Raw genomic sequence first — 26,852 nt, forward strand, 5'->3', positions numbered from 1 at the left:
TTGGTACTCGGGCCACCCAACCTGGCTTTACGCTCTTAGCCCCTATGTTCTGTCATTGTTTCTCTATGGCCTAGAACTGGGGAGTGCGGATATGGCCACAGTCCCAGACCACTGCCTTCCTTCTCACCACTGGCTCTGTAGGTACAACCGGCTGCTACAAGTGATCACACAGTCGCTGAGAGACCTGCTCAAAGCCCTTAAGGGGCTGGTGGTGATGTCCTCACAGCTGGAGCTGATGGCTGCCAGCCTGTACAACAACTCTGTGCCCGAGCTCTGGAAGGCCAAGGCCTACCCATCGCTTAAGCCACTGTCCTCATGGGTCATGGACCTGCTGCAGCGCCTGGACTTCCTGCAGACCTGGATCTCCGAGGGCATCCCAGCCGTCTTCTGGATCAGTGGTTTCTTCTTTCCCCAGGCTTTCCTGACAGGCACTCTGCAGAACTACGCCCGCAAGTCTGTCATCTCCATCGACACCATCTCCTTCGATTTCAAGGTCTGGACTCAGCCAGGGTCAGGCCAGGTGACAGGCTGGGGGGTGTGGCCCAGGTGGGACGGGCACTGAGGCCAAGCTGGCTGGCAGGATCAGGGAACTCCTGAGCCTGGGTCAGGGGTCAGGAAGAGCCAGGTGAGACTATAGCCCCAGGGAAATCCCTAGGGCTGGGGCGCAGGCTATACACTACCAGCTAAAATAGCCGATGCTGGGGCAGGCAGAGCCCTCAGGACCCAAATCCTACCCCAGATTCTGCGGTTTCTATGTGAGAGGCATCTGTGTGCCCACACCAGGTAATGCGCCAGTCAGTGTCAGAGCTCAAGACCAGGCCCAAGGAGGGGTGCTTCATCCACGGACTGTTCCTGGAAGGTGCCCGATGGGACCCTTCAGCCTTCCAGCTGGCTGAGTCTCGGCCTAAGGAGCTGTACACAGAGATGGCCGTTATCTGGCTCCTGCCCACGCCCAACCGCAAGGTCCAAGACCAGGACTTCTACCTGTGTCCCATCTACAAGACGCTGACCCGTGCTGGTATGGTCCCAGGGCAGGGGAGCCGACACCACACAGAGGGCCATAGGCGGGGCCCAGGGTTGGGCCGGTTAGGCTGACCCAGGTTAGCTGAAAGAGATGGCTGGCAGAGGTCAGTCAGCACTCCTGAGGCCCAGACAGAGCTGGTCCAGCAGCGGGCAGGGTGGTGCTCAGGGGCTGGGCTGAGTCTGTGGGGAGTGGCCCCTGAGCTCACCACCCTCATCTCCCTCAGCAGACCCATGTTGGATCCTGGGAGCCCCAAGCCTGCCAGTGGAGGTTCCCAGGAGCCGACAGGCCCAGACAGGATGGGTGGGCCCGGGCTGGATCCAGCAGGGAATGAGCAGGGGAGTCAACTGTCCCATTCCAGTCCTTAACAGGTGTAGTAACCCAGGGCAGGTCTGAGCCTGAGCCAGACAGGCTTCCTCTTGGGTCAGGTCCCTTCCTTGTCCCAAGCTCAGTCACCAAGGGACCACCTTCCTTTATATACCCTGTTCCTGCCCCAACTGAGGCAGACAACTTAACCTCCTCCCCTCTCGCCTGCTCCAGGAACGCTATCGACCACCGGCCACTCCACAAACTACGTCATTGCCGTGGAGATCCCCACTGACCAGCCCCAGCGACACTGGATAAAGCGTGGTGTGGCCCTAATCTGTGCCCTGGACTACTAGACACAGACAGAAGGGCTGGGGCCAATTAAAGTTGCATTTCCTGAGCGGTCCCGCTGAGCCTTAGCTCCTTACACCAGGCCTCTTCTGTAGGACCCACGGCCAAGGAAGGTGGGGGTGAGAGGCTGCAGTGGCCTCGAGAGAGAATGTGCTTAGCAGGGGGAAGTGTGGCAGAGCTGGAAGCTTTGACCTGCAACAAGGGAAGAGAGGTGAGCCTTGTGAGGTTCCAGGATCCCTCCAGGGACAGCGTGCCGGACAGGACTAGAGGCAGAGCTGCCATCTCCACTGAGTCCCAGCACCTCTCAGGTTCCAAAGCCGTCAGCTCCGATAAAGCCGCAGCCCTCCCCTCCCACGGTGCACCTTGCACACCACTGCTCGGGGTCCACAGCCCTGCCTCCCACCGAAGCCCTGCCTCCCCCCCCGCCCAGCTCAGGTCATAAACCTAGGGTCCCAAGAACCTCTGCCCCAGAAGGCAGAATGCCTGAGAATGCACTCACCTCCCATCTCTGGTCACACACACGGCCCAGCCCAGATCTGGTTAGGTCCTCATTCCCATCACAGCCTGGCCTCCAAACCTCAGGCCAGCAAGCACAGGTGGGCGTATTTTTAAGGAGAGTTTTATTCATCCATCCATCCAGTATTTACAGGGGCCAGAGGGGTTGGGCTATGCTTAGCACAGAGGCAGCTGCCATACCTACAGCTGCCCCCCCACCCCAGTCACTATGTACACATAAGGGGCCGGCTTGGATCACCTCAGAGCCACCTGCCAAAGGCCATGGGGCTCCGTCTGGGGCCTGAGCTCCACAGGCAGTGCTGGACCCATTAGCCCTTGGCCATCAGGCCCTCTGGGAACATGGGGCTCCAACTGGTTGACTTGGTCCTGCTGTCCCCCACCCTGAGTGCCCTGCAGAAGCTGAGAAAGCTGGCATGGCAGGGAGAGCTGAGTGGTGCCAGCTTTTGCAAGCAGCCCTGTCTCTGCTGTCTCTAAAAGGAAGGAGACATGGTAATACTGAGGGCCTGGGCAGAGGCTCCTCTGAGCCCAGGAGCCCAAGGCAGGCCCCTTGCCAGGGCCACAACACTGAAGACAAGGAGCCCAGGGCCCTGCCACAGAGAGCAGTCTTGATGAGGCTGGCTGGAGCCAGGCCAACCAGCTCAAACACTCCTCTCTGCTCAGGCCATGGGACCCCAGCAGGCTGCTCATCCCACCCCTGCTGGAACACCCCACTCCCAGCCTAGTCCAGCAGCCAGGGCCCTGAGTCCAGAGCTCTCCCAGGAGAAGTGAAGAGCAGACCTGGCTTGCTCAACAGCAGGAACACCTGGGGGCTGGAGCAGCGGGGCCCACTGCTCACGTGGCCCTCACCTGTGACCCTGCAGGAGTGACTCCGGCCCTCCAGGGTGACAGTGTTAGGAGAGAACTCAGAATCGGGAAGCTGACTATGTCAACACAGTGGTGGCAAGATAGGCCAGAGCCCAGAAAAATAGACGTCTCTGTAGGTAAAATATATATTCTGCTGCCCAGGCAGAAAGGCCAGGTCCTGCCGCTCCACAGCCGGCTGTGGAGGAAGCTGCAGCACCTCACTGGGCCTCAGCTCTAGCTGCTGCCTCCAGAGCACGACGGGGCCAGCCTGCCCTGCCAAGCCCAGGGACACGAGGCCGAGGATCCCAGCTTGGCTCCCATTCCCAGGGTCTGGGCTCTCCTACTGGAACTATCCGGTAATACTGGGAAGAGGGGGATGGGGCAGGGAAGGGCCCTGGTGAGGGCCAGGCGGCAAGAGTGAACACAGGGTCTGGCCAGCAGTCCTCACTGGCGCTTGGCCTTATAGGGACGGGAGCGTTTCCGCCGGTCCGGCTTCCGCTGCTTGTGGAGCCGGCCAATGCTGACCCCCTGGCGCCGTCGCACTGAGATGTTCTGCTCCACCAGGTTGGCCAGCATGCCTGGGGAGAGACGCAGGCCCTTGAGCAGGCGGCTGGATGCCTGGGAGCCGCGACTCAACTGGCTGCAGCCTCAGGTCGGGGGCTGAGGCTCTCCCTGCCCTCCCCAAGACCACAGTCAGCTCAAGCGCCCCCAGAGGCCAGAGGAAAGGGGCCTGAGGGCCAGGGTGCTGAGCCTGGCTCACCTTCCTGAGCCAGCATGGAGATGAAGGTGCAGATGAACTCATCGTAGTTGTGGGTCCTTCTCTGGTCGTCAATCTGTGGGAGAGAAGGATCAGGACCTGAGGACATTGCAGCCATCTCCCCAGAGCAGCCACCAGCCGACCCTAGCAGGTCGCGCCTCTGGGAAGACAGGTGGGCAGCAAAACAGGCCGCTGGAGACAGGGCCCACCTTGAACTTCTTTCTCTTCTCCACTTCTTCCTTGAGACAGGCCTCATAGTTTGCAATCTCAGCCTCCACACACTTCAGCAGCGCTAGCAGCTCCTGCCAAAACACAGCAATTGCACCCGTGAAGGGGGGCTGGCCAGCCCCAAGGCCCAACTACCAGGAGGCAGCAAGAGGCAAGGGCGAGCAGCCAGAGGCCCTGGAGCCTATCAAGGCCCCCGCCGCTACCCACCCAGACAGGCTTCCTGGCAGCCGGCTTCGGGCACCACCCTCCACACCGTAATTCCCACTAGGAAGTCAGCACCTGGACGGCAGTGCCCTGGGTCCAGCCCTTGTCAGGACTAGGAAAGGAAGCCGCAGAAGGGCTCACCTTGGGTGAATACTTCTCCCCATTCAAGGGCTCGCTAGGCCTGACCAGCCCCGGCTTCTCTCTACTGTCCACAGCCTCCACCACCTCCTTCTCCTCTGGGCTGCCAGACCCCTGGCTGCCTTGGCTCGGTCTGATGGAAGGGGAGGAACCCTTCCCACTCTCTGGGAAGAGAAGGCAAGAGAAGACCCATCAGGGTGCAGGATGCGTGATGGTCACTTGGCCACTGCCCTCTCCAGTATGCAAGAGGCCAGGGAGCCAGCCCAAGGCCCACCTGTCAGTGCCAGAGGACTCAGCACACCATCCTCAGCCAGGTGCAGGAGGCCCGTGCTGATGACAGGACCCAGGTCGCGTACAGCACGATTGTAGCGTATGCAGTCAACACGCAGCAGGCTGTCGTCCTCTCCAAAAAGCACCTTGGAGATGTGGGAGGTGACAGGACTAGAGGGCCGCGTGGGGTTGGCTGAGCGGATAGGCGAGCGCAGTGGCGAATTGAAAGCGCTGCCGATCTCAGAGGCTGTGTCTGTGCTCTCGTTGCTGGGGGTGGGCGAGGGCTGCGAGTGTGTGGGCACTGCCACAGCCGGACTCCCGGCCCCGCTGCTCGTCTTGATGGACAGGGGAATCGAGAGGTCCTTCTGGGACTCTGTGAGCTTCTCGGCCAAGACGCTGATGGTGTTGGGCTGCAGCACTGACAGTTGCCCATCCCCAGAGCTGCTCAACGGCCCTGGCTTCCCCGGGCCCTTTCGCTTATACCTGCGGGGCCCAAGGAGGGGTGAGCCCAAGGAAGACGCCAGGGGACCACACCCAGCAGTGCCCAGGATGACCTGAACACTTAGCCTCAGGAAGTGACCCTGCAGCTCCAGCAGCCTGACCTGGCCACGCCGAGCCTAGCACCCTGAGCTCTGACAGCTGCAGCCAGGTGTCCTCTGAGAACACCTCTATTCCAGCTGCCTCACTTCTGGTCAATGCTGTGTCTTCCAGCAGATACCCCACCCCGTCCTTCCAGGCCTGAACAAAAGGCCACCTCCAAATAGGTCATGTCTCAATGTCTGCTTAAATGTGCACAGCCCTGCCCCAAGCCCTCCGAAAACTTCTGGGCATCTGCACCCGGCCCCTTCACGTCTGCCTCCCCCGGGCCCTGCACTCAGCAGGCGTCCAGCGGCATCTCCTGAAGGGCATTCTCTGTGCTGGAAGTGTCAAGATAGGCGCTGCAGCCCCCAACCTCCAGCCTTACAGAGGCGGGGCTGACCTGATGGCGGAGCTGGTGCTCTGCGCGTCGTCCTCCTCCTCATCCTCGTAGTCATCCTCATCGTCTGAGTACTGCTGGGGCGGGCGCACTGGAACTCTGCTGCGGCCCATACCTGCTGCCAGGTCTTCCTCCTCCTGGAGCAGAGGCCCAGTGCGGCCGTGAGCCAGCGGCCAGTTAGCCCTGGCCAGACACAGCACCTCCCCCAGAAAGCCAGCATGGTTCTCCGGGCTGAGCCCACTGAACCCCTCTGGGTACTCCAGAGTACTCCCTGCCCCTGCCTACACGGGGCTTCTAAGAGAAAGAGAGTGCCCTGAAACATCTGCATTTATTTTGGTGGTAGAACCCAACCCCATGCCCTAAACATTTAGCCCCACAGTTGTGAGACTGAATTTGCCAGAGGAGCTCTCTCTGCCTCCCTAAATCCCTGCAGTTGTGGGCACTTCTGAGTGTCAGAGAACCCTGGTCACCTAGGCTGGGACAGAGAGCGGACATGCGTGAGCCCCGTGAGCAAAGTGCCTGGGGAAGGCTCTCCAGAGAACCCTGGTGAGAACCCTCCCCTCTTACCTGCATGGGGGACTTGGCATAGTTGTGATTGTCCAGAAAGGCTGGCAGCCGCTGCACAATAGGAGTGGGGTTGGGGGGAACCCCATTGATGTTGCTCCCTGGAGGCTTCACCACCAGCTTGGGTTTGCTAGGAGGGCTGTGGGTTGGGGCTTGTGGGCATGAACCAGCCACCTCCTCCACACCATCTGAGAGAGGGAGGGGCATGGACAGGACTTTCAGCCAGACCCTCAACAAAAGTTGTCCTCAGGCCTGGTCTCCCCTCCCCTTCCCAGAGAAGAACAGAAGAGACAGCTGATGGATTTAGCATCAACAAACGTGGCCACAGTGACACAGGGAAAGAGCGAGATTGAAAAAAGGAGAAGGTGAAAAAAAAAAGGTCCAAAGAAAAGCAGAAAGGGCATATACTTCAGAGAGAAGGCTTGGGGGCCTGTGGTCATGGCAGCCCTTTCTTTAGGGAGGGACCGCTCTTCATGTTCCAAGGGGAGGGGAGAGGGCTGCAGGCTTCAGACTTCCGACCGCCCACAGGAGCCCTGAACCACTGCCCAAGCCTCCACAGAAAAAGATCTGCTCTGCTTGGGCCTCCAACGTCAAGCTGTGAGGGGGCGGCTCGGAGGCCCGAGAGGCTCCAGTACCTGTGTGGGTGCTCTCAGAGGCCACCGGAGCCCTGCTTGTTTCCAGTGCCAGAGGGGACTTGCTGCTGGCGGGTTTGGACTCTTCAGGCAGCTGTGACTCTTGAGACTTATGGGTCTGAATCAGCTCTGGCTGTGTCACCCTGATCAGCTGAAATACAAATCCAAGGTGCAAAGGAGTGAAGGCAGACCCTGGCTTCCACCCCAGATGGCTAAGGGCCTAGGCTCCACACACTCAAAAGGGAAAGAAATCAGCCAGACCTCCTTTCAGAGACTATCCTCCACCTCCCCTCACCAAGTCCCACCGTGGGAGCCAAGGAAAGGAGTGGTTAGTTGAAGCCCAGACCCACAATAGAGAATAACTGGGGAATCAAGAGATAGAGGCCCCCATGGACAGAAGGAGCGGATGGCTGGGCCAGTCACGGACTGGGCAGGAGGGGTCCCCACCTGCTGCAGGGCCTCCAGTATGGTCTGACGGTTCACCTTCAACACGTGTAGCCTGGCCTCATACTTGATTCTGCGGTCGGGCACCACCGCCATCAGATTGAAGCGTATGTCATGGTAGGGCTCCCTGCAGTCACAGCCGCAGCCGTGAGAGCAGCTCTCACCCTGGCCCCGCCATCAGGAGGCAGATACGCTGGCAGGGCTCCCTGAAGTCACACCTGCAGCCACAGGTACAGGCCCCACCCCCACAGGCGGGCAGCAGCTGGCCATGCACACCGGGCACCTCAGCCGGGGCCTTCCAGCAAGCTGTGTGAGGAGCCTGGCAGGAAGTGTGAGCCAGCACACCTGGGCCACCCGGGGCTCCACCACGGCCTGCCCCTCCCCAGTCTATCCCGCAGCAGGCCATACGTAGCCTGGATGGGAAATAGGGCAAGGAGCTGAGAGCCCAAGATCTAATCCTGCTTTTGCCAAATTCATCATGTGGCCACGCACAAGTCATCTGGTCTCTCTCCACCTCGGTCCCCTCTTCCGTGTCCCTCCCGATGCGGGCACAGCTCCAGAGGGCAGGGTAGGCACAGAGTCCTTACCCTGCAGTGGCGAGGCCAATACGCTCCATGATGACCCGCCGGGCTTTATCCGTCCACTCCTCGTCCTCCCCCCAGGGCCCTGGGGAAACGAAGACGAGGAGTCAGCAGGTGGGAAACCGTGAACTCAGGCAGGCCAGGAGTGGGAGGAGGATGGACAGCAGTTGAGCCAGAGGGGGCCAGTCGGACAATGCAGTGCAACGTGCCATCCAGCCAGAGCCTTAAGTCAAGACCCACCCACCTGAGGACCCCGGGCCCCAGCCCCCTAGGAGGTCAGCACAGAAACCCCCTACCATGGTCAATGGGGTAGACCTTCAGCCCATCCAGCTCAAAAAGCCGGCCTGTGATAGGCACATAGCTGACAAAGTGGAAGGCTTCCATGGTCCGCACAGCACTAAGGCCATTCTGCTTCTCGGGGAGGTGGCGGGGCTCAGGCCTGGGGAAGGACACAGTCAGCGCCCAGAGTGGGACAACCCCGTTCCTTGTCCCCACCCCCATCAGTTCCCACAGCTCCCACACACCTGGCATGGCTATTATGTGCCTTGGCCAACTCCGGAGCATTGCCAATCGCATATCCTTTGCTCTAGAGGAAGGAAAATAAGGCCACATCAGAGCAACTTCTCAGGTGGGCCTCAGGTGGGCAACAGAGCTCAGGAGAGCAGGCCTGGAGGCCTTCCAGGAACTGGAACAATCACAGGTGGACCCTCCTGAAGGCCTGGTGGGGGCAGAAGAGAGCTCTGGAGCCCCCAAAAGATAGGCTCTACTGGCCCTGCATGGTAATCAGTGGACACTGGAGAACAACGTGGCCTGATAAAGTCCTAACAAGGCTTCACTTAAGGAATGTTCCTTTTTCCCCAGGTCTGTCTCCTTTTCTGACAAGTGGAAGGCATTGTGGCCTACCTCGGGGCTGAAGCCTTTGGTGAAGTCCTTCATGCGACTCAGGGTGGGCCCCAGGTCCACATTGCTGCAGTTCAGGAGCACGCTCAGCAGGGCATGGGTGGCACAAGAGTTGGGGATCAGCTGTGAAACAAAGAACAGTCACCCGTCTACAGCATGCCTCAGACCAAGCCCATACTCATCGGGAAAGGGGTCCCAGGGAGGAAAGTCACATCTGGACAATCCTCATCAGCTCTCCTCATCTTTACCCAACATCTTTTCAATCAACTAAGTACCCATCAGCTGTTTGGGGACATGGAAAATGGACTCAGGCATCACCCTGCTTTAAAGAGACTTCCTGTTTTTCATGAAGAAGAGCTCAGTTCCTTCTGCCTCAGGACTTCTGTAACCACCACCTGTGGTATCTGCCTATCTCCTCCTCTTGCCTTCCCCCACTTCCACTTTCCAAGCAAAGAAAATGGCAGCATTCCACCCTCCAGAAAGAACACAGAGCCCAGCAGACCTGGTGGGCAAAGAACATGTTATTCACAATATCATCATCAATCACAGATGTATCATCCACCAAGGTAGAGACCTTGCGACGGGATCGGCGCTCTTCGATCCATTTGAACAGGAAGATGAATCCATACACGGGGCTGGGGAAAGGAAGGGACAGAATTCAACCAGTCAAGTGGGGAGGCAATCTGCATCCCCTTTCCCTTCCTCTACTCCCGTGTGCTGTTACCACTCAGGTGCCCTTCTTGTGATCCCACCTCTCCCGTGGCTTCCTCCTAAGACTGCCCAAAGCGGCCCTGAGCCCTCACACCCCAGGAGCCTGCTGCAGGCAGAGACAAGCACCAGCCTCTGGCTATGATGCTCCAGGAGTCCGCTCAGCGTCCTTATGCAATCTAGGGTTCTGGGATAAGAAAGGAAAAGCTAGAACCAATGGCCCAGGACCAGGCAGGAATAGAAGGTAAGGCAAGAACAATATGATGTGGTTTAAACACGAATTCAGACTTGTGAAACCCAGGGCATGGGCCCCAGTGCAGTCAGGCAAGTAAATGAACAGCCATATCAGTCCCTTCTGTCCTGGGAAACGAAAGCAGACTTCTCTGTTCATTCACTGTAGCAGCTCCGCCACACTTCTCTTCTGTAGGATCACCAAGACAAGACCCTGAGCTTGGTCACCCAAGAGAGGCCTTGTCAGATGCCACAAACCAACCAATCAATAGGACACCCTTGTGTGGGAATTAAAACCACTGGCACATGGGCATGTTAAAGCAGTCATTAGTAAACTACAGCTGCACAAAACACACTGTGTGACCTGAGTCAAGAGAAGGGGGTTTCCAGCTGGAAGGCAAGAAAAAGCAGCTGAATTTAACCCAAGAGATGGTCAGAATTTGGAGGGAAGGGGGTACCACATAAAGAGTGGTGAGGAGGGAAAACTCGGAGAAAGGAGCAAACAGTACCAGCTTCATCAGGAGGGCACCCAAGGAGGAGGGATGCTTCCTGATAACAAAGTTTACAATTTGGGGCTTCTGAAACTACCTCCCTTGAGGAGCACTCTCTCCCAGGCCCCTCCCTAGCCCTCGAGGTGGAAAGGGTGGCCCTGACGCCAAGTCACTCACCCCTGGCATTTGCTCTGAAGGTCATAGATCTCCTCCACCTGCACCCCTTTGACACCTGCCATCAAGGAAGGAAAAGAAGTCGGAAAGGGCAGCCCCTGATTGTGGAGTGATGACCCAGGAGTGGGCCCCCAGAGCCCGGGTCCGGCGGGCAGGAGAGGCTCTTACCGAAATCTTCCACGAGGAGGGTGAAGAGGCCTAGGGGGGACGACAGGAGGAGCGAGTGGTGATCAGAAAGGCGCGTCTCGGACCCACCCGGCCTCCCCAACTCCCGGCCTGCCCGATCCCCTTCTCACCAGGGTCGCTCTCCAGCTCCAGCCAGCCCTTATTCATCTTCCCGCGGGGCGGGCCCTCAGCGCCATGTCCAGGCCCTCCCGACCCACCCGCCGCCTCCCTGCCGGGAGCCCCCTCCGCCCCGGGGGCCCCCTAGCCCCACACACAGACAACGGGCCTCGTCGCGTCACCCGCCCGCGCCGGCGGCACTACGTCACTTCTACGCGACGGCCTACGCCCCGCCTCCGGGCTCCTCTTCCGTAAATTGGACTCCAGACGCCGGCGCGCTCGCGCGCGAGGGCGGGGCAAGAGGAAGGGGCGGGGCTAGAGCCCAGGTGGAGCGAGAAGGGGCGGGGCGGGCGCGCGACCGTTAGCGGTCTGGGTGCGCCGCAACGGTCAGCGTCGCGGTGGTCCCCGCGGCCTCAGTCTCCCTGGGTCGCAGTCCGCGTGACTCGGCCCCCGTTTGCACGCTCACCCCCTTCGCCGGCGCAGTCACCGCGCGGGGCGGCGGCCCGTGAGGTAGCTACCACGGCTTGTGACAACGAATAAAGCTCCGGGACAGCAGCGCCCTCGGCGAGAGCTGGACGGGCGGCCCCAGCCGAGAGCGGCGGCCCGTGTGCTACCGTGAGGATTGACCGGCGGAGGCGACCTCCGGCCCGGCCCCGCACCAGCCGCCCGGCAGGCGCGACATGAGCCTGGTCTGGCGTCCGCGGGATGCTCCTTGAGCCCCATCTCCGGCTCTTAACCTCCGGGGGACGGTTGTGGCCACACCTACAGTATTTTCCAATAAATCATTGTTTATTCTTGCAGCGGCGGCGCCGAACACGCTTCTTTAGTTTTAATTTTTTCAACAAGTTTTATCCAGCACTTACCCAGCGAAACAACTTGATAACCGGTTCAAGGGAGCATCCGCTCGGTTAGGAAACGTCGAACTGAGCAGCTTGTGGAAGCCAGCGTTTGCAACGTCCTCCTCACATGCTTTGAAGACCCCTGCGTCTTCCTGTAACTACCAGTGTGCACAGAATCTAACTCAAGGAACGTCTTGGTCCAGCGATGCAAACAACTGAAGTTTTAAGGTTTTATTTCTGTTGCTAGATAATCTGGATTCCCCCAAGAACTTGGAACTGTTCTGTAGCCTGCTAAAGTGAATCCCCTAGTGCATACCCTTCCCTTTTAGCCTGTCCAAGTGCTTCTGTTAAATACACCACCAAGTGTCATTATCAATGCAGGTGCCACTCATGGGTTAGAAGAGGTGGAGCCTTAGATTTCTGAACAGCTAGTTGCCTGAGTAGTTACCTTCATACAGTCCCTGAAGATGTTTATGCTCTCCAGCTACATACTCAGGACGTGGGTGCTGGAGTGTGTGTCCCTGTCCCTGGACTGACCTAATTCACTCAACACTCCTAAGAAATGCTCTCCTCTCCCCTGACTTGACACTGTGCTTCCTTCATAGGAGTGGATTTTATTTTTTTGTCCCTTCCCATGCAGGGATTTCCCCCCTAACCAATGAAAATTCTGAATTTGTAGTCAGCTGACATTAGTCAGGGAAGGAGTGGCAGGGTGTCTTCTCCACTTTGGGGCCTTTTAATCTTGGCTCAGATCTAGAGGAAGGTTGAGAACAGGCCAGACCTCAGTGACTGTCTGAGCCTGGTGAAAAGAAGTGATAGGAGCCAAGGGGTGGTTTGTCCGGGTTATATCTTGTCTCTCACTAGAGGGAGTTCTCACTTTAGGCAGCCAGAATCCCACAGGCTCCTTTTCCTAGGAAAGAGCTACCTAACCTAGCTTTTCCTGGGTAGAATTAAGGAGCTTATACCTGGGGGCAAAAGGAGGTATCAGGAGTGCTACGTTGTATATTTAGTAGACATAAAGAACCAGTTAGCTAGTTCAAATAGTATCTCCCAAGTTCTCACACTGCTGTGGTATATCAGTAACTCTGATCCTATACAGGTGCCCCTCTGTGACCTCTCTGTACCTGTCTCCTCACCTTAAATATAGGGATAAAATGGTACCTATTACCAGGGGTTTTTGCAAGTTAAATGTGAAGTGCCCAGAACAGTTCTGGATATAGTTTAATAATTATTGGCTATTACTGGCATTGATACTGGGTGGGTCCCTTTTTTTCTGTTACATGGATGGGGAGGTAAAGTGCACTGTTGCTTTGACCTCTTGGAACTTAATGTAGATTTAATAGCTGACTTGTTTATATTTATAGCTGGAAGAGCCTGTATTGTCCTCGTTATAGTATAGAAGAGTTCAAGATAGAAGAGAGAGAGGCAGCAGCGAATGAAGTCTATAAAAGAAAAGAAGAAGGAACATCACAGATTGAGGTGGAGCAGGCAACTTAAGTTTGGGAGAAATTGCCCAGTGGCCTGTAGTATGTGCTTTGCTTTCTGTCTCCTTTGCGTGGTCTTGGAGACGGGTTGGTTGGTGTGGAAGCACACACCAGGGGTCCCCTGGAAGCTGCCCAGTAACCTATCTTCCCAGGGATGTCCCTACTGACAAAATCCTGGCTCTGGAGCCCTGCTGCCCAGGTTCATATCCTGGCTCTGCGGCTGCTGCTAAGTCGCTTCAGTCGTGTCCGACTCTGTGCGACCCCGTAGACGGCAGCCCACCAGGCTCCTCTGTCCCTGGGATTCTCCAGGCAAGAACACTGGAGTGACCCTGGCTCTAACACTTGCTAACTAGGTGACCTGGGACAAGTTACTCCATTTCTTTAGGCCTCAGTTCCTCATCTAGAAAATATACAATAATAGCACTCACTTTTCGGAGTATTCTGTCGATCCTTGGAGCTAATACATGTAAAGAGCCAGGAATATTGCCTAGCAATAAGAGATTCTTAATCGATTTTAATATCATTTTATTGGGCTTTGTGAACATAGTACCACCTGAGAGTCAGGGTAGGTGACGGTAGAAACAGTAAAAGAATAAAAGGGGCTTTGTCCTTGCATTCATTCAGCCCACACAGGCAATAGAGACACTTGAACAGAAAGATGACTCTGCTCTCACATAATTCAAATAATTCAGTGGGTATGGTGTGTGCTTTCAAAAAATATGAAAAGGAAGAAGAAAACTAATGTCTTAGCCATTAGCTATCTTGGTCCTTCATCAGGTCCGTGGTTTAACATTTTGAGGGAAATGTTACAAAAGGTGTCAATAGAATCCTCAAAGACTACTTGTACTTTTTCCATTTCTTGTGTAGAAAATCTGCCAAGACAAAGAGGGTAACCCAGAGGAAGCGTTCTTCAGGGCCTGGTAAGAAAGAAGTGGTTCTGTTCAGCTGCTGCCTCCCAGCCTCAGCAAAGGCCGCCTGTAGAGGGCAGCAAACTTCTCACTGTCCATTCCTTCCCAGAATCGCTAAGATCCTGAAGAACTCAGGGTCTGTAATTTTTAACTGTCACATCCAAAGGGCAAGGAACAAGTAAACCCACTTGAGACAAAAGACTATGAAGTGAGCAGTTGCAGCCAGCTCCTTCAGACGTGGCTAAAATCAGATAAAAGCCTAATTGATACCCAATACCACGTCAGCCCAACCTTTTCCTTGTTAAAATGAGCCTCTTCCCAGCACTCTACTCCTCCTTGTGCTTAGATGGTTATGTTCCCAAAATGAATTCCTAACATCCTTTTTGCAGTTTGCCGGCTATGCCTTCGAGAACCTGGGGATCCCGAAAAATTAGGGGAATTTCTCCAGAAGGACAATCTCAGCGTGCATTATTTCTGTCTTGTAAGTATAAGGCCCCCTTTGCCTTGAATGTCCTATGACTTTTTTATATAGTCTGTGCTCCGTTTCCGCACCCAGCCTCAGATGACTTGCCCTGTTGGCTTGTTTTTCTTAATGGCTGTTTTCTTTTAAAATCTGATTTTTAAAAAGTAATATGTGTGCCTGATATAAAATCCTAACATTATAAAGTAGGTACAATATAAAGTCTCTTCCTGTTAATAGTGTTCTCAGTCCTTCTCCCTCTCCCCAGAAGCAAACAGTTCTTGCAGTTATTTTTTTCCTGGTATTCTCTTTTTCTTAAGTATAGTTTGTATGCTATGGAATGCACTCATTTTAAGTATATAGTTTGATGATAAGCTCATATATCATGATACACTTATATATCATGGGGATAAAATGTATGTTTGGATGTAAACACTACTGTAATCAAAATAAATATTTCTATCATGCCAGAAAGTTCCCTCCTACCCTTTCCAGTTAGTTCTCTCAAAGATAATCACTGTTTTGATCAATAGACTACTTTTCTCTATTCTCAAAATTCATATAAATGAAACCATACAATTTGTACTCTTTTGTGTCTTGCTACTTTCATTCAACACAATGTTTTGAAAACTGACCCCTGTTGCATGGTTTGCTAGCTTGTGCCTTTTTATAGTGTAGTAGTCTTCTGTTGTATGAATATATTATAATTTGCTTTTTTATCCACCTGCTGATGAACATTTGAATGTTTCCACTTGGGGGTTTTTATGAATAAAGCTGTTGTGAAAATTCATGTACAAATTTTTTTGTGAAAACGTGCTTTCACTTCTCTGTGACACATATCTGGGAGTGGAATTACTAACTATATGTTTACCTTTGTGTGAAGTTGCCAAATCACTTTCCAAAGTGGTTGTACTAGTTTATACTCTCACTAGCAATTTATGAGATTTCTATTTGTCCAGTATTCTTGTCCAAAATTTATATTGTTAGTCTTTTTAATTTTAGCATTCTAGTAGGTATGTTTTGGTATCTCATTGTGGTTTTACTTTACATTTTTCTGGTGACCTAAAATGTTGAGTTTCTTTTTGTGTGCTTACTGGCCATTTACATATTTTCTTTTGTGAAGTCTCTGTACAAATACTTTGTCCATTTAAAAAGTCTAGTTGTCTGGAGACTTCTCTGAAGTCCATTGCAGGGAGCTTGGGTTCAATCCCTGGTCAGGGAACTAAGATCCGTTATGCCGCACAGGGAGGCAAAAAAAAGTTGTTTTGTCTTATTGAGTTGTGAGAGCTCTTTATACATTCTGGCTACAAATCCCTTTTCTGATATGAGTATTCTCCCAGTCTGTGATTTGCCTTTTTTATTTTTTTTCAAGTGAGTTAGTTTAATTACAGGTGGTACAGAATTCAGGATAGAACAAAGACTTAAGAACACATTTTGGCAGGATTTTGGGCTGGGTTTATGTGAACCTCATAGCTAAGGTAGAAATGACTAAAGAGAATTAAAGTCAAGATAAGTCACTGTATATATATATATTTTTTCTTTTTTTGCAAAATTTATTCTTCAGTTTACAATAGATTCCAGGATAACATTGCATTCTAGGTATAGGTGGCAACAGATGTTATGGCAGGTAATCCAGATGTTTAAACACCTGGGATGGAATTAAGGCTCATCATTGCCTCAGGCACAAGGAACAACTTTTTGCCAGGTTTCTTAACTCTCCATGTGGCTGGGGGACCTTTCTTCCCACCCTTTGCTTTTAGCTTCTCGAGTTTTTCCTGTTTCTGTTGACTGCCTTATCCTTGGCTTGCTTCTTGGGCCTCAGGGGCGGCTTCTGGCCACCTCGGAGGCCGACATCGCACGTGCCACCCCTTCCCCCTGCTTTACTGATATCTTTTGAAGAACAAAAGTTTTTAATTTTGATGAAGTTTAGTTTATCAGTTTTTCCCTTTTATTGTTAGTGCTTGTTTGTGTCCCAGGAAATCTTTGCCTACCCATTACATTGCCTCAGAGTCTTGGGTAAAATCTGTTGACCATGTGTCCAGGGATCTGCACGTCCTGTTCTCTGCCGTTGATCTGTGCGTCAGTCCTTCCCAATACCACACTGCTTTGATCATCTTTAAAGCGTCTTGAAATTAGGGATTGTAGATTCTGTCGTCTTTTTCCAAGATTGCTTTGTCAGTCAGTGTCATGTGCTTTCCTTTTCCATATGCATTTTATATTTAGCTTGTCAACTCTTCTTGTTTAAAAAAAGGCTTGTCATGTTAGTGATTGGTATTGCATTGAATTTATAGATCAATTTGGGAAAACTTGACAAGCCATATTGAATCTTCCAGTCTATGGACATGATATATTTCCCCATTAATTTGGGTCTTTAAAAATTTACCTCAGCAATGTTTTTTTTAGTGAAGAAGTCTTGCACATATTTTGTTAAATGTATTTCTACATAGTTTGTGATTTTTATGCTATTATATAATGGTATTTTAAAATTTAATTTTCAAGGTTGCTGGTGTATAGAAATGCAATTTATTTTTATTATTTGATTTTATATCTGCAATCTTGTTAAATTCACTTATTCAGTAGATTTTATTTTTTTTATTTTTTGTAAATGTCTTTAGGATTTCCTGTGCACACAATTATGGGTGCATAAAAGCAGTTCTACTTCTTTCTTTCCAATCTTTATGTCTTTTAATTCTTCTTCCTTTATTGTAAAGCTGGGACCTTCAGTCCAGTGTTGAATAGAAGTTATTTGAGTGAATATCTTGTCTTGTTCCTAACTTTAGAGGACAGCATCCAGTTTTTCATCATTAAACTATGATGTTAGCTGTAGGCTTTTCACCAGATTAGAGAAGTTCCCTTTTATTTCTAGTTTGTGGAGGGTATTATGAATATGTGCTGAATTTTGTCCAATGTTTTTTCTGTATCTATTGAGATGATTGTGGTTTTTCTCATTTATTTTGTTAATGTGGTTTGTTACATTGATTGAATACTTTAACGTTAAACTAATCTTGCATTTCTGGTTCAAGCTCTGCCTGGTCATGGTATATAATCCTTTTTATATGGTGCTGGATTCAGTATTTTGTTTCATTTTTGTATCTATGCTCATGAGAAAGATTGGTCTGTGATTTTTCATTCTTGTAAGTCCTATCTTGTTTTGGTATCAGGTCTTGTTTAATTTCAGTGCATTTTTCCACATATACGTTTTCAACATGAAATAAACATACACAGTGCTTTGTATTTTTTTAACCTCATATATTTACAGAGATCTTTCCACTTAGAATATACTGATCTAGTTTTTTTCTTTTTAAATAGCTAATTGGTATCCCAAGTACAGGTGTGCCAAAAAGTATTAAACTCCTATTAAAGGACATTTAGATTGTTTTTAATCTTTCACTACTGAATTTTCTATTTATAGAAATTATACAGTTCATTGTAGAAAATATTAATAACACTTAAAAGTATAGATAAAAATCACTCATGTAGTCCTAAAGCCTTGAGTGAGTGTAAACATAAATATGTTTTAGGCCTAATTGGGCTATGATTCAAGTATCCTCAAGTCATCCAACCTTGTAGGCTCACTTTTGCTATATTGTTAAAATAATCTCAGTCCCCATTACGTTACATGTAATTACTGTAACGTCTAATACCCTTCCTAATATTTTTGGAAGCTTCTTGGGGTGGGGCTCAGGTGTGAAATTCTTCCAAAGTATGTGCATGTTTACAGTTCTTGGGTACATAACAGTTCAGCTTCTTTTTGATTTCCCATTCTAGACTCTGCTTTGGGGGCTTTTCAGAAACAAAAGGTCCTTTAAAGTATGTTTTCAAAGAAAAGCTCAGTTCCTCTCCTTCCTCTATAAGGCAGAATGACTACAGTCAGGTGACTTTAAAGCCTTGTTTGCTTTTCTGTAAAGAATACACTCTGCGAAGAGTGCTGACTCTGTACCAAGGGTCAGCGCAGCACGAGAGGGAGAGTGTGAGTTCTGTGGGCCCGGATGTGAATGCCGCTCGGCTGCCTCCTTGCCGTGTGACCCCAGCGAGGTCACTTAACGCATTGTACCTCAGTGGCCTCTAAGGTGAGGATCGCAGTGGCATCCGGACGACAGGGTTGTGAGCAGAAAATGAGTCGCTGCGTTAGGAGTGTTTCTCCAAAGTGCTCAGCACACAGAAATAGTCCTCAATAAATGAAAGACAGCATAGCACAAAGTTGGATAAAAGCCCGGGCTCTGGAGTTCCGTTGTCCTGATCCAGTCAGATGATCTCTCTAGACTATAAAATGGGGATGATGATAGTACCTACCTCTTAAGGTTGTTGCAAGGATTACAGAAGTTAATATTTGAAAAGCACTTAAGAGTCCCCAACGCCTGCACTATGTAAACCTTTGTTAAATAAATTACCCTGGGAATGCATATGTATCCCACCAAGCTCTGTTTCTTGGCTCTTAGCCTGTCCTCCTCACCCCACTGCACTGTCTCACTGATCATCAGTGTTGACAGCTTGGTTCTGCTGCCCTTCTAGATCCTATCTAGCAAGCTGCTTCAGAGGGGCCAATCCAACAGAGGTTTCCATGGATTCCTACCTGAAGACATCAGAAAGGAGGCAGCCCGGGCCTCTAGGAAGGTCAGAATCCCCTGAAATGGGGGCTGGGGGGTAGGCCTCTTCTACTACTCCTCTCATCCCTGTTTCTGTTCTTTTCCCTAATTGGTAGCTTCAAAGTCAAAGGATTCTTGAATTTCCCACTAGTCTTTCTCTTTAAGTTCCATCCTTCTCTAGGATACAGTGTCCTAAGTGAGGAGAGGGAGCAACATCCTGAGAAAGCCAAAAAGAATACAGTGCTGCTTGAAGCTCAGCTTTGGCATGCCTTAGAGCTTCTGGGGCCACCGAGGAAGAGGGATGGCTGCTGTTTCAAAGAATTTCCGTTCCACAGAAAGCTGTACTACAGAGTGTTTTCCTGTCTGTCTGTCTGGGGGCCCTGAGTACTGCCTGGGATCTCATTTGCAGATCTGCTTTGTGTGCAAGAGAAAGGGAGCTGCCATCAACTGCCAGAAGGACCAATGTGTCAGAAACTTCCATCTTCCTTGTGGCCTAGAAAGGGGTTGCCTTTCACAATTTTTTGGAGAGTACAAGTGAGTGATGAAGGGAGAAAGTTGAGCTGCCCTTTGGTAATTAGTTATTTAGCATCTGATGAAATCAGAGTCCAGTTCTCACGGGCCTATTTTGATTCACCAGAAAATCTGTCCCTCCATTTGATAATGAGAAACAGTGTCTTGACTTGGCGATTTCACAGATTTACTTCTTGCTTCCCATCCCCTCCTTAAATTACAAACAGCTGGGGTTCTTCGACAGCTGCTCAAAACTAAGTGGGGCTTTCAGGAACAGGAGGCTGTGGAGCTTTGCTCAGTGGGAAAGCAGCTGTGAGAAGGCATGTGGCTGTTCTTCACCCTGCTCCTCCTGCCCATGACCTTGGAGGTTCCCTGGACACGGGCCAGAGTGGTTGAATGCTGTTCCTCTTCCGGGCAGCTGGAGAACTGCATAATTTACAAACAAAAAACGAAGCCTGTTTACTCTGCCACAGATCATTTTGTGGGAAACATCGCCCTACACAGAACATCCGACGCAGGAACGTTGGGGAGGAAAGCTGTATCTTGTGTTGTGAAGACTTATCCCAAATAAGTGTTGAAAACATCCAGAGCCCATGCTGTAGCCAAACTATCTACCACCGGAAGTGCATACAGGTGGGGCTCTCTCTGCACTGGGGACCATCCACAATGCCCCAGCTCTGAGCATCCTGGGAATGCTCAGGCAATCTCAGCATCTGTGCGTTGTGCTGGGAGTCTGTATGCAGAACTGGCTCCAGAGGAAACTTAGCTGGGTCTCTGGGCATCCTTGACCTGTAGTACCGCATTCATTATTTAGACTGGACGAAATCCTCAGGATGGCTGGAGCAAATGAACTACTCCTAGAATGAGTCAAGTAGCTTCACAATCAGCCACGGTTCCTGAGACTGAAGGACAGGGAGACGTGTATCCACGGTGCCTGACCCCAGCCAGGTCGACCACTGCCAGACCCCATGGCTGAAGATGACACCTGAGGCACTCCTGGGTGCTCTCTTGAGCTTTTGGTCCCTGGTCTGACCCCTGGGTTTGCAGCCCTCACCCCAACCTCTCTTAGCAGTATCCTCTGTGAGATGAGGGTAAGGGTGGAAAGAATGTGATCAAAGAGACTGTTTTTATAAGCACAAGGTTTTTCTATGTTTGTGTTACAGAAATATGCCCACACATCAGCAAAGCATTTCTTCAAATGTCCACAGTGCAACAATCGAGACGAGTTTCCTCAAGAAATGCTAAGAATGGGAATTCATATTCCAGACAGGTAGCGGAGACTTGACCACAGGAATTGAGCCAGGGGGTGGGTTGCCTAGGTTTCTAGAGAGGAGGTGAGTGTAAGGATAGTTCAGAGAATGAGGAAGTAGCAGAAGCACTGATACATAGTGAAAAGGGAAGGTGGTGGGAGAGCTTTTCGATTATAAAAAGGAATGGAGGGGGGAGGAAAGTAGGAGTAGTGCGCATGTTTCCAAAAACAGGTGCTCTGGGGGACAGAAATCACTGAGTTCTTGAATTCCAGTGTGGAGCTAAGGAGCCCCTGTGTTCCACTCATCTGCCTCAACCCTCTCCCACTGCCAGACCACTTGTGCTGCCTTGTTGAAAGCAGTTGGGCAGCCTGTTGAACTCCTGCTGTACTAGCTTGAGTTCTTGCTAGTTCTTTCTAGGTGAACAAAGGTTTTACCAACCGATTGTACGTCCCTTACTCACTGTTTCTTCTCCCACTGCAGAGATGCTGCCTGGGAACTCGAGCCAGGGGCTTTCTCAGAGTTGTATCAGCGCTATCAGCATTGTGACGCCCCCATCTGTCTGTATGAACGAGGCAGAGACAGCTCTGAGGAAGAAGGGTAGGGAAAAGTTCTTGGCTAGAAAGATCTCTCATCAGGGGTGATCTGAGGCCCTGGCACAGTTTCCAGGCACAAGAAATTTACCTTTGTCTGCAGATCTCAGGGCAAACACAGCTGCTAAGTCCCATCCTTGAGCAGCTCAGGACTCACTCGTGCACAAGTGAACAGGTCTCCCTGCTGGGTCTGCTCTCCTTGTGCCCCGTGGAGAGACGCTCAGGGCCCCTTCCTTCCCAGTCTACCTTGTGTGTGGCTGTGCCTGACCACAGGCCCCGGGATCAGCACTCAGCCACTCCTCCGTCTTGAGTGAAATGTGTAGTGAAAGAGCCCTAGGAAGGCCTCAGCAAGGGCCTGAACTGCAGCGAACATCCCGAGAGAGGTTCTCAGTGTCCTATTTGTCCCACCACCCTCCCTTGGCTCTTCCTGTAGGAAGTGGCGCATCATTCTGTGTGCTACATGCGGATCCCATGGAACCCATAGGAACTGCTCCTCTCTCAGATCCAACTGTAAGAAATGGGAGTGCATGGAGTGTGCGCCTGCTGCCAGAGCCATAGGTGGGACTGGAGGGATGGTCTGGTCTTGGTGAGAGTGGTGAGGGTGGGCTGGGACTTGTGGTGGCGGTGGAGGTGGGCGGTCAGGGGGACTCACAGTGCCTGGTAAAGGAGGAGGGTGTGCTATCAGGTGGGGACTTGCACTTGGTACTTTAATTTGGGAAGAAAAGTGGCTAGGGAGGGGCATAAAGACCTGTGCCTGGGAGCGAAACAGAGGGTTGAGTTGGCCTCTCCCAACTTTCTTTCACCACAGAGTGCACACTTGAAGACTCAGGTGACATCCCCTGTTGCAGCAGCACCTGCCTCTCCAGGGGACATTTCTACAGAGACACCAGGCTGGAAGAGAATCCGGGCCCTTCTTGGACCAGTTGGCCAGGATCCTCCTTATTAGAAAACCCAGAGTCCTCTGATCCCAGGAGCCATTCCTGGGAATCGAAGGGTGTCACAATCTCTAAGAGCTGCAAAAAATCCGAGTAACATTTTCTGAGTAGCTTCTGCCAAGCACTTTTGGGTACAGAGCTGTGCTCCTCCATCCGGTTTGGAGGAGGGAGCACTTGGGGATCGGGAGACAAGGAAGGGGGCCAACAGAGAGTCTCTTAACCAAGGAAAGAGAAGTCCTAGGGGAACGCTAGTTCAGAGCAGTCCTGATGCTAATCACGGAACAAGTTTGTAGTTTTGAGAGCACCTCTGCTGTCCTGTCTGATCCCCAGAGGGCCTTTTATACTCTTTTTTTCTTCCACCAAGACTCTTCCACCTTGATCTAGTTCTCGTATACTTCTTTCTTCACCTGCGTTTGTTATTATGCAAATAAAGGTTTTCTCTCCATTGGTGTCTCCTTATACATTCACTCTGGAATTTATCTAGCACACTAAGGGATCTACAAAATTCAGTAAATTAAATGGAGAGCTTTCAACTCAGACCTGTTGCTTTGGAGGGAAATATTTTACAGGTAAATGGACTTTACAGGAACAGAGATTTCGTCATTGTGCAAATAAATACACAAGATCTCATCAGGAAGGAGAGCAGCAAAGGAGTCCACCCTGGACTGAGAATAGGCCACCACTGCAAAGCTTGGGGCCCTGGACTCAGACAGGCCAGGGACAGACATGCCCCTGTGGGGCAGAAGGGCCTCCCCTCACTCCAGGCGGCTTGGTCATCAGCATACCTCCCAGCAAGAGTGAAGACACAGCTCCACTCAAACCCTCCTACCTAGTGGCTTGAGTATTTCCAGCTCAGGTAAGGGGGCTTAGGCAAGGCAGCTAGGATAGAAATTTGGCAGAAGGTCATGAGAGAAACAGAACATTTGTTTGTTGTTAATGCTTTTGTGGGTTTTGGATTAGTGGGGGAAACTCTGGACCATTGCCAGATATTGAGTTGGCCGGGTTTCACCAAGGTGAAACTCTTTTTGAACCAAGGTGCTGCTGCTGCTAAGTCACTTCAGTCGTGTCCAACTCTGCGACCCCATAGACAGCAGCCCACCAGGCTCCCCTGTCCCTGGGATTCTCCAGGCAAGAACACTGGAGTGGGTTGCCATTTCCTTCTCCAATATGTGAAAGTGAAGTCGCTCAGTCATGTCCGACTCTAAGCAACCCCATGGACTGCAGCCTACCAGGCTCCTCCATCCATGGGATTTTCCAGGCGAGAGTACTGGAGTGGGGTTGGTTCAAATGTTGCTGACCCCTGAAGACTTAACACCTAAATGTGTACAGTGATTCAGGTTTGACCAGATTCACTTGGAATCCCGAAGGGGCAGTTGGGGACAAAGTAAATACTTTTAAAAAGTCAAAACATACTAAAAGGACTATAGTGAAAATTACTTTATGGCCTCATCCTTCCCTACCTCCAGTAGTATTCCCTAAAGACAACTACTTTCCACTTTTTTAGCCATTTCTTAATATATTAATCGTAAGACAATTTTTACTTCCTATATGTTCCATAAAGACCTAGCACCTGTAAAACCTTCCCATTTTCATTCCCTCCATCTTTTATAATTACATCACAATTTCTGTTAAATTAACTTTCAGTATTTACATTACTGTGGCTATGTAATTGCTGTTTACTACTGAGTCAAGTGGTATACTATGTTTATTTTTCCTCTCCGGTACATTTTTTTTCCTTTAAACATGTTTTTTTTTTTTTGTTTTTTTTTTTTTTGCTATTTCACTCAGTTCAGTTCAGTCACTCAGTCGTGTCTGACTCTTTGTGACCACATGAATCGCAGCACTCCAGGCCTCTCTCCATCACCAACTCCCAGAGTTCACCCAAACTCATGTGCACCGAGTCGGTGATGCCATCCAGCCATCTCATCCTCTGTCACCCCCTTCTCCTGCCCCCAGTCCCTCCCAGCATCAGGGTCTTTTCCAATGAGTCAGCTCTTCGCATGCTATTTACCCATAGCTAATTCTTCCCATATATATTCCACATGATCAATTGCCTGCAATTACAGTTTTCCTCGTAGGCTGAACACCAGATGGCTCTGCACTTCTTTTCTGGAAGACCTGCCTCCTAGAGCCTGCTCCTTCTGCGCTTGCTGCTCATTGGGCCTTCTCACAGCTCCCCCATGACTTTGCCTTTTTTCATTTTCTCTTCTGCAAATTAGGGGACTCAGTGCTGTGCTTCCTAATCTGGACATCCAAGGACACTTTGTCAGTGCTCTACAAGTGACAAGAGAGGTTTCAAGTTATATTTTAAACAGTATTTTACCTATCCTAAAGATTCAACTCTTGCAGCAATAATTCACAACTGAAAGCTACTTCCAAAATTAAGACATTAGTTTCTCACAGAGCTTATATATTTGGGGTCACAGGCATATTCTCAGACATCTAGGGTAACGTCTTTTCCTTTAAAAAAAGAGTCCATTTGTATACTACTCAAGGGTGAGAAATACCACTGTAACTGAAAATAATGGCCCTCTATCAGCACCCTCTAAACTGCTGCTGCAGTGGGTGGCAGGTGGAGCTCACAGTGGGAGTGGGGAGGTGGGGTGTGTTTTGTCACCCAGACATTCAGTTGCCTGATTTCTGTGTGCAGTTGGTGCCTATCAGAACCGTGCACATGTGTGCACACACCCTTATTAACTTTATCATAGTGTGTATACCCTTACTCTTCGTTGATGTTAATAGCTAGCCCCATTTTTGTGGGCTAGAGAGTCCAACTTTGACATGTCCTCTTCATCTGGGCCTAATCAGCCATTCTCAAATAACTTGGCTTTTTCCTTACACTTTTAACTTGGGATAGTTTTCAAAGATTTAAAGAAATATCGTGAAGATACTGCAGAGTCCCCACATACCCCAAGCCCAGTTTCCCCCATTAATGTCTTGCAGCAATACGGTACATTTGTGACAATTAATAAACCAATACTGATGCATTCAGTTCAGTTCAGTCACTCAGTCGTGTCTGACTCTTTGCGACCCCATGAATCACAGCACGCCGGGCCTCCGCGTTCATCACCAACTCCCGGAGTTCACTCAGATTCACGTCCATCGAGTCAGTGATCTCATCCAGCCATCTCATCCTCTGTCGTCCCCTTCTCCTCCTGCCCCCAATCCCTCCCAGCATCAGGGTCTTTTCCAATGAGTCAATTCTTCACATGAGGTGGCCAAAATACTGGAGTTTCAGCTTTAGCATCATTCCTTCCAAAGAAATCCCAGGGCTGATCTCCTTCAGAATGGACTGGTTGGATCTCCTTGCAGTCCAAGGGACTCTCAAGAGTCTTCTCCAACACCACAGTTCAAAAGCATCAATTCTTCAGCACTCAGCCTTCTTCACAGTCCAACTCTCACATCCATACATGACTACTGGAAAAACCAGAGCCTTCACTAGACGGACCTTAGTCGGCAAAGAAATGTCTCTGCTTTTCAATATGCTGTCTAGGTTGGTCATAACTTTTCTTCCAAGGAGTAAACGTCTTTTAATTTCATGGCTGCAGTCACCATCTGCAGTGATTTTGGAGCCCAAAAAAATAAAGTCTGACACTGTTTCCACTGTTTCCCCATCTATTTCCCATGAAGTGATGGGACCAGATGCCATGATCTTTGTTTTCTGAATGTTGAGCTTTAAGCCAACTTTTCCCCTCTCCTCTTTCACTTTCATCAACAGGCTTTTTAGTTCCTCTTCACTTTCTGCCATAAGGGTGGTGTCACCTGCATATCTGAGGTTATTGATATTGCTCCCGGTAGTCTTGATTCCAGCTTGTGTTTCTTCCAGTCCAGCGTTTCTCATGATGTACTCTGCACATAAGTTAAATAAGCAGGATGACAATATGCAGCCTTGATGTACTCCTTTTCCTATTTGGAACCAGTCTGTTGTTCCTTGTCCAGTTCAAACTGTTGCTTCCTGACCTGCATATAGACTTCTCAAGAGGCAGGTCAGGTGGTCTGGTATTCCCATCTCTCCCAGAATTTTCCACAGTTTATTGTGATCCACATAGTCAAAGGCTTTGGCATAGTCAATAAAGCAGAAATAGATGTTTTTCTGGAACTCTCTTGCTTTTTCCATGAACCAGCAGATGTTGATCTCTGGTTCCTCTGCCTTTTCTAAAACCAGCTTGAACATCAGGAAGTTCACAGTTCACGTATTGCTGAAGTCTGGCTTGGAGAATTTTGAGCATGACTTTACTAGCATGTGAGATGAGTGCAATTGTGCAGTAGTTTGAGCATTCTTTGGCAATGTCTTTCTCTGGAATTGGAATGAAAACTGACCTTTTCCAGTCCTGTGGCCACTGCTGAGTTTTCCAAATTTGCTGGCATATTGAGTGCAGCACTTTCACAGCATCATCTTTCAGGATTTGAAACAGCTCAACTGGAATTCCATCACCTCCACTAGCTTTGTTTGTATTGATGCTTTCTAAGGCCCACTTGACTTCATATTCCAGGATATCTGGCTCTAGATGAGTGATCACACCATCGTGATCTATTAACCAAATAAAGCTCATATTTTATTCAGATTTCCTTAGTTTTTACCTAATGTCTTTTTTCTATTCTAGCCGCCCATCCAGGATACCACATTGCATTGAGTCATCCTGAGTCCTTAGGCTCCTCTTGGCTCTAACAGT

The 26,852-nt window shown here is 50.5% G+C and overlaps 3 protein-coding genes across 3 annotated transcripts in view; 2 read left to right on the top strand and 1 right to left on the bottom strand.

Moving 5' to 3' along the window:
- DNAH1 (dynein axonemal heavy chain 1) overlaps positions 1–1,683 on the top strand; it is a 79,029-nt gene extending 77,346 nt beyond the window's left edge. The window contains exons 75-77 of the mRNA XM_052639227.1: positions 142–493; positions 784–1,018; positions 1,562–1,683. Coding sequence (XP_052495187.1) covers positions 142–493; positions 784–1,018; positions 1,562–1,683 — 709 coding nt within the window. The remainder of the gene's footprint in view (positions 1–141; positions 494–783; positions 1,019–1,561) is intronic.
- A 598-nt stretch (positions 1,684–2,281) lies between these two features.
- Positions 2,282–10,758, bottom strand: BAP1 (BRCA1 associated protein 1). The gene is made up of 17 exons (XM_052646956.1): positions 10,632–10,758; positions 10,504–10,533; positions 10,339–10,393; positions 9,234–9,366; positions 8,735–8,854; positions 8,356–8,417; positions 8,128–8,270; positions 7,838–7,916; positions 7,254–7,377; positions 6,810–6,957; positions 6,178–6,362; positions 5,614–5,747; positions 4,639–5,117; positions 4,368–4,528; positions 4,004–4,096; positions 3,798–3,870; positions 2,282–3,615 (listed from the first exon to the last, which is right to left on the bottom strand). Exons 1-17 carry the CDS (start codon positions 10,666–10,668, stop codon positions 3,482–3,484), a joined length of 2,190 nt encoding a protein of 729 aa, XP_052502916.1. The 5' UTR covers positions 10,669–10,758; the 3' UTR covers positions 2,282–3,481.
- A 671-nt stretch (positions 10,759–11,429) lies between these two features.
- PHF7 (PHD finger protein 7) lies at positions 11,430–22,276 on the top strand. Its single transcript, XM_052646459.1, has 11 exons — positions 11,430–11,684; positions 12,821–12,935; positions 13,808–13,860; positions 14,238–14,329; positions 18,821–18,922; positions 19,304–19,428; positions 19,878–20,037; positions 20,568–20,674; positions 21,135–21,251; positions 21,678–21,802; positions 22,053–22,276. The coding sequence occupies exons 2-11, from the start codon at positions 12,892–12,894 to the stop codon at positions 22,274–22,276; spliced, it is 1,149 nt and encodes a 382-aa protein (XP_052502419.1). The 5' UTR covers positions 11,430–11,684; positions 12,821–12,891.
- Positions 22,277–26,852: the final 4,576 nt, after the last annotated feature.

The sequence above is a fragment of the Budorcas taxicolor genome, chromosome 1 (assembly GCF_023091745.1).
Source record: "Budorcas taxicolor isolate Tak-1 chromosome 1, Takin1.1, whole genome shotgun sequence".
Taxonomy (NCBI): Eukaryota; Metazoa; Chordata; class Mammalia; order Artiodactyla; family Bovidae; genus Budorcas; species Budorcas taxicolor.

Bases quoted from the DNA above. Each gene is read 5' to 3' on its own strand.
- BAP1 (XM_052646956.1), bottom strand. From the start codon at position 10,668: ATGAATAAGGGCTGGCTGGAGCTGGAGAGCGACCCTG. The intron at 5,748-6,177 runs GTAAGAGGGGAG...CCTCTGCTCCAG, and splicing joins ATGCCAAGTCCCCCATGCAG to GAGGAGGAAGACCTGGCAGC. The intron at 4,529-4,638 runs GTGGGCCTTGGG...TTCTCTTCCCAG, and splicing joins GAGTCCTCTGGCACTGACAG to AGAGTGGGAAGGGTTCCTCC.
- PHF7 (XM_052646459.1), top strand. From the start codon at position 12,892: ATGAAGTCTATAAAAGAAAAGAAGAAGGAACATCACAGATTGAG. The intron at 20,675-21,134 runs GTAGCGGAGACT...CTCCCACTGCAG, and splicing joins GGAATTCATATTCCAGACAG to AGATGCTGCCTGGGAACTCG. The intron at 21,252-21,677 runs GTAGGGAAAAGT...CTCTTCCTGTAG, and splicing joins GACAGCTCTGAGGAAGAAGG to GAAGTGGCGCATCATTCTGT.